The 6,929-nt window shown below is 36.4% G+C and overlaps 1 protein-coding gene across 1 annotated transcript in view; it reads right to left on the bottom strand.

Moving 5' to 3' along the window:
* Positions 1–270: 270 nt before the first annotated feature.
* Positions 271–6,929, bottom strand: part of LOC133526368 (kinesin-like protein unc-104) — a 144,591-nt gene continuing 137,932 nt past the window's right edge. The window contains exons 37-40 of the mRNA XM_061862966.1: positions 6,109–6,295; positions 5,781–5,917; positions 4,813–4,914; positions 271–4,127 (exon numbers count right to left, since the gene is read on the bottom strand). Coding sequence (XP_061718950.1) covers positions 4,076–4,127; positions 4,813–4,914; positions 5,781–5,917; positions 6,109–6,295 — 478 coding nt within the window. The 3' untranslated portion in view covers positions 271–4,075. The remainder of the gene's footprint in view (positions 4,128–4,812; positions 4,915–5,780; positions 5,918–6,108; positions 6,296–6,929) is intronic.

The raw sequence follows: 6,929 nt of genomic DNA, 5'->3' as shown, positions 1-6,929 counted from the left end.
ACTGTGGCTACAAAATTTTCTTTGATAATCTACCTCTATTTCAAATTCTCATCGCTTTTAGTACTCACCGTCTAGGCATTATTAATCTAAGGTTTTACTTATCGTTAGGTGACAAATAAACATCAGCAATTGCATAAAAATAATTAAACGAAAATCAACATTGTTTTGGTCCCAGTACTGTTGAATGGTTGTCACCTGACGATATGGATAACACATTTACACCACTAATTTAATATCCGGTTGGGAAAGGATGTCAAAGGAAAACAACGGTTTGGAAATTTTCAAAGCATTTTATTTATGACCTTTAACACTGTGTATAATATATTTTGATAGTACATTTAGAGCAATGAGTAATATTACCAATCATTACATTGTTCTTATTTTCATAAATTGAATGAAATTTATAAATTATATATAATATATAATTTTCAATATCATTCTCGGCCAACAATCAACAATCACTATCGTAATCACTCGGGCGCCCTTGATCAGAGCAGCGCCTCAACCGAACGGACCAACTGAACGAACGCAACGAACCAAACAACACTACCCTATAAAAATAGCAGTATAGCTTAAAGAGTATACTCTATAAAAATATATATAATCCAGCGTCAGCTGTTATCTCTAATTTAAAAAGACCTTTATTCGAATTACAAAATATAACGAAATAACTTAACGTAAGCTTCGCAAACAAAATTTCCAAAAAAATACTTCATAAACAGTTGCACCCACAACACGACACACCCGTGATTTATCCTGCTCTATGTCTCTACGTTAACATCATTTTGCTATGCAAAATACATCACTAGTTATTTGAGAAAGTAAACAGTTACAAACTTTGGAATGTTATACAAATATGACTAGAAAGAAAAGGTATGTAAACGATAATATAGCGTCGCGTGACGCGAGATCTCTCTTCGTTGAGGTGTCGAGAAAATAAACAACATACATATGATACATACCAATTAAACTCGCTGCCTATAATATATATCTTTATCTGTGGTAAGCACATAGTCAAATAGATAAAACAACAGATATCCTGATGTCATTCGAACAAAACTCCCAGATTCACGTAAGATAATCTCGACGGAAATAATGGTAATAATTTTAATTTTAAGAAATATAACACACCGCATGTATAGACTTGGATAATACTTTTTTGATCTTAACCTATAATAGTCTATGCTAAATTATTATCAGGATATTCTCTAGGGTCAGCCGAGCCGCTACAAGCCGGGGCTCGTAACTCAGGCAGATCAAATCAACTAGGAAATATTTACAACGACTAAACGTCACAAAAGCTTACTTTGCCAAGATGGAGTTAATGAAAATATAAAACAGTCACCTAGAAGCGATAGTATAGTGACAATATTAGATATATCAACATTTATCGAAGCAGTAACGAGAGTAAGCATTGCTCGGACTGATAGGTACATCGAAATAAGTTATTCAAAGAAATATCATCCATATAAAACTACCGTCACATCGATACTAACTACGCTATGTTTCCTGTATAAATATTAGTGTGAACTATGGAGCGGTCGAGTGACGTGTATATATGTATCACGCTGAGTGTACGACATTCATGAAACAGAACAACTTTTACTTACTATCTAACATTGTGACTGACACATATAATGTTTTAATTGAATCTTTCAAGACAATTCTCGGGGCCGTGAAGATTTATCTGAATAAATCAAGATTGTATGGAAAATCTGACATAAAAATCAGCTATCACGGCACAAAGAATTGACAGATCAGTTACAGGGCTGGAGGGTAGCACGGTGTCGCTATGTAGCTACTCTATCACATACAATACTACACAGAGAGCACGATGACTAGAACCGGTCGGAATGGTTGTGACGCGCGCCAGGGCGGCGACATCTCCTGTCGTAAACATTAGCCTACTTTATACAATCCATTCGAACATACCTATACCACTATAGGAACCTAACAAAATTCAAGGTATAACATAAAATACAAATAAACAATCTACCAAATAAGTAGTGTTAAATGATGTATAATTTCTTGGAACGCGTATTCTACATTTAACTACAATGTTATAATTATTATTATGTATTTACAATCAATTCTAAACGTGAAACGAAACGTTACGTATGACGTCATACGGACACCGCCACTTCGAATTGGCTATTTGAGCCTCAAAATATATTTACTCTACCGTTCGGGTCATACGTATATACAAGGTTAATTACATTAATAATGTATCCAACATTTGAAGAAAATCTATAGGTATTTTCAGTAATTTGTCTTTTCACAATACATTCATTTAAATTCTTATATCTCGCCGTGTTACAAAATGGAGTCTATCAGACATCGCCGGCGTACGTTTGTGCGCAATTCAAATAGCTTATACTCGGAAGAAATAAATAGTCGATGCTATATAAGTAAATGCGGCAAAGTTTGCACGTCGCAGAAGAAAACAGTCTAAAATAACTGAACACGACAGGACGTGTTCAGCTACTTGTGACTTTGCTCTTTAAATTACAAACCATTTAGAGAAAAATATTGCGAAACTGTGCTACAGTTGCATATTACGATAGCATCGGCGTTCTTCGACTACAAAGACAACAAATGTTTAATAATGTAATAACAGTAAAAAAACTAGTATTGCTGGTGGTATTTGTATATAATTTACCACGAACTAAGTACTCGTGAAGTGATCTGTTGTAGCATATGATATCGATAAATATCTTAGCGATAGAGCTAAGATGTAAGCGCCCAATTAAGTATTACGGAAACACACTTATCCAAACCAGTAAACCTTGTTCGTATTGCCATAAAGCTTATAATTGTTAAGTTTGTTGCCGTAGATACTGACCACATTCATACTCTCATTAACAATATCTAGTAAACATTCACTATGGCCGAGATAGAAATACTTGGAATACATTATTGCATTACACAGTTCTCCGAACTCACAAAGACTAACGTATAATAAATAACGTAATATAATAAAACGTGCATCCTTTTGCATATTTGAAACAGCTCAAAAGAGACTTGTACAATTATTGTTCCTGCTTGTTAAAATTCGTCATTTTCATGTTACCCTTCTCCTAGTGCCGGCTTGGTCCCGCCTCTGACAACACTCATAATCTGCTTGTAACGTACTAATCAACATATATAAACGTATATGACTATTACGTATAAATCGTATATAGCATTAAATGCATTTGTTTTATAATACTGTTAATAAATTGAGGATATGCTAAAATAATTGATCGCGTCTGGACTTACTATAGTTTAAAATTATAATTCATTTTTGTGGTCCCAAAATTCTGTGAAAGTAATGTATTGAAATCTCAAATAAGATAAATCCGTGGACCACTCTTCTTGCCCCTTCTCAATTTTCTTCATATTTAGGCCTTATGGATTGAAAGTCAAATATATGTAATATCCATGACCCGCTACCAAACCAGCCAAATTTGTATGTAACAAACCTTTTTCGGATGTCAATCTGGTTTGACTAGTTAATCAGTTTCTATCATGTATTATCATATGAGGAAGACAGTATTGATCCTTTTCAAACTTAAAATCCTCAAAATCAATTCTCGGACTATGTTATAGTTCAATTGACAGAGTTCAAAAGTTTATTAAAGAGAAAAAAAATTTTTTTTACAACAACCGCAAATAGTAGCTAAAGACGATTGTATTATACCTTGATGGTTTTAATTTCATGATTTCGATAAAATTGTCTATAAGGCTTACTAAAGAGTCTAAAATCAGGTTTCCATCTTTATTTTAATACCCACAGACAAATCGCGAGTTTCGCTAACGACAGCTAAAACTTATGAAGAGATCGGTAAACCTTTAACAGGAAAGTATCTACTGAAATCTCTCAATGACACCTTTCACTTACGACTCCCCCAGGTACTCGAATCGCGCGAAGCGTCAAATACAACTCGCAATATCCTTATCCGGCTTTGTCTCGCGCGAACCGACTCTCAGAAACAGAATGAACAAGCCCTAGCAGTTTCAATGGCAAGGATGCACGTCAGTACGCTGGCTGGCGGCGATGCGCTTAATAAACGAGGATAGACTCCATGGTGAGGTCTCATGCGGGCGCGGGCGCGGCCGCCTTGTCGCCGCGCCGCGCCGAGCGCGACCTGCGTGCCGACAACTTCCACGTGTATATTGATCTGGGCCGAGCTCGCTAGCTCTTACATTAGTGCGGAATAAGAAATAGTCTTTGACGGCGCCGAAACTGGTGACTAATTGATTTTAGGCAATAGTATTGTATAAATATGCTTAATATAATAATGAAAATAAAACATAAACTACAAAGTGAGGAGAGACCATTTCTTATTCTACATAAAGAAACAAATAAATATTTAGAAATACGGTTTAATCCCTGAAGTCCAATATTGCACATACAAAACAAAATGTATGAAAGGTGACAAAACCCTGGAATTTAGAGGTTTTTTGACGTTGTCTATGCCTGGACCTCGGGGGGTTAAATCGTCAACATTTAAAGTATGGAATGAAAAAAATCATTAAAGATGCAAAAAGAAGGCGACTGAGTTTTATTGTGTGAAATTAGGTTCGTCAACAATACAATATTATAATACCATCAGTCGCTAAAAAGTTATCGACGGGAATTAGTGAAAGTGAAAATCTTTATTCGTCAATTTAGGCATATTAAAATGCCATATAAATTTCAATAATTTAAATTAACATTAATTGGCTTAAAAAAACATTTCAAATAAACAATTTTAACTAGTAAATTTAACTCGCCAAAGATTAGAAGTGAAAGTAAGAACTAAGTACACTACAAGAATATGAAATGCTCACCTGATCTGTCCGGCGAGCAGCGGGTTGATGGCGTACAGCCAGTCGTGAACTTCCTTGTCGCCCAGCGTCTGCAGCAGGTAGCCGCGCTCCTTGCTCACAACGCTGCAACAAAACAAAAATACGTCACACTACTGATAACATTAAAACCCCCTGGCAAAAATAAAACAACAAACACATAGATACGAACATTAAGCTTATAACATCCCTCTTTTACGTTGAAGTACAACGGAGGTTAAAAAGAAACAAGTATAATTCGTAAAAATGGTTCCTAACAATCGATTAACCGAAGCCATTTTTACACGAAAAGTCGCAAGTATTAAAACTTGCCTTAATGACGCCTAATTGAGAGATTTCGTACCAAAAGTATCTAAATATCTGTCTGTCTATCTGTCATCAATATCCGACCACTCTCGTGAATATACACTTAAGGCCAAAAAAGTATCAAAACCAACATTGTTTTCTTTAATATCCCATGTTTCTATATTTGTTACATATTTCTAAACTAGCACTTACATTCGGCGATCTCAAAACATTATAAATACACGCTACATATTAAAAATATCCTAAAATATTGTCAAAAAGATAAAAAAAAGAAATTCGGAAAAGTGAAATAATTATACCCTTTTAATTGCCTTATAAAATGTTGAACTGGCAACTATCATAGGCAGAATTTAAGTTACTTACTTGAAAAATTTAGTATTTTAATTTTTACCATTTTGTTTTTAAATTATCAATGAGGACCCATAGTACCTATACAATCTATCGTTTAAAAAATCGCACTTTTCTATTGTCATATAGCCTAGTTTCCATAATTTTGGCCTTGGTTGTACTCCAGGTCCTCGAAGTTGAAGTCGGAGATATAGTCGCAAACATTAGGTTATTGAAAAAAAAACCTAATGAAAAATCAAAAATCCTGGTCACGGCACCAATTTGTAACTGATCTGCAGATGTTATGTGACGATGGTTACCTGAAAGTGTTGGGCATCCGCACCATCTGCTCCTGATCTTCGGAGTATTCTACGTGGGCGTTGGCGAGGTTGATGACGGCGCGCTCGATGGGGTCGCGCTCGTCGCGGTAGATGAACACGTAGGGCCGGCGGACCACCTGGAACGGATTGTGTTTTCATTAGTATTAACGTTAATGAGATAAAAGTATATTGCAGATAAAACGTTATTGGACGAAAAAACCGGCGTTTGTACAGGATAGAACCCATGTAACGCTCTTTCAGCGGACTTCTTCAGCTGAGGTTACTGGTTACGCGCTGAGCTGGGCCCCGCCTCGTGCCGTGCACTCACCAGCCAGCGCTTCTTCCAGCCGTGCGTGCCGTGCTGCAGCACGTTGAGGTGGCCGCGGCGCGCCACGGCGGCGGACACGCGCACCTCCTCGCAGTCGGGCACGTACAGCGCGCCGCCGGCGCTCAGTTGAGCGCCGCCCCACGCCGCCATTGATTTCTCTAGGAGCGCACGCTCCGGTGAGCATAGTCTATAAAAACAATTCATTTGTAGTACACGAAATCTTTAAAGGAAAGTCCGTCCGACATAAGCTAACATAGGCCCCTTTGACTACTGAGTACAGTTAGTTGATCGTGTGCGTATTGTAGTAGGCGTGATAGCGCAAGTTATTTTCAAACAACCACTTGAACCACTAATAAAGATTTACCTGAGATACCCAATAACGTAGGAGAATATATTTATTGAATAACTGTTTACAACACATATAAGAATAACATAAAATAATTAACTAAACTGATAGATTATCATCATACTTGTTACTTTATCTCGTGGGTCATATAAATGGGTTTATCAGATAATCTTATTGGATCACTCGATTTTATTATCTAGCATTTACTTGACCTGTACAATAGTAAATCGGGTATAATATTCAGCAATATCAATTTCATTCAAACAATTTCGATACCCCCTAACTTTATGAATCAGTGAATTCGTGACCATAGATACAAAGTCACGTTCGAAACGTTAGAAGGTAACTAAACTGAACATTATAAGCGATTAAGCCCATTTAGTACAAACAATTACTTCTGTGTTATATCACAGAAAAAAATAATCAAAAAGGCGGTAACTAGATGCGGCTGTGTAGCATAAGTTTGAGAGTAGTA

This window comes from Cydia pomonella, chromosome 16 (assembly GCF_033807575.1).
Source record: "Cydia pomonella isolate Wapato2018A chromosome 16, ilCydPomo1, whole genome shotgun sequence".
Classification (NCBI taxonomy): domain Eukaryota; kingdom Metazoa; phylum Arthropoda; class Insecta; order Lepidoptera; family Tortricidae; genus Cydia; species Cydia pomonella.
The sequence above is the reverse complement of the archived record's forward strand: the minus strand, read 5'-3'. Positions and strand labels throughout refer to the sequence as shown.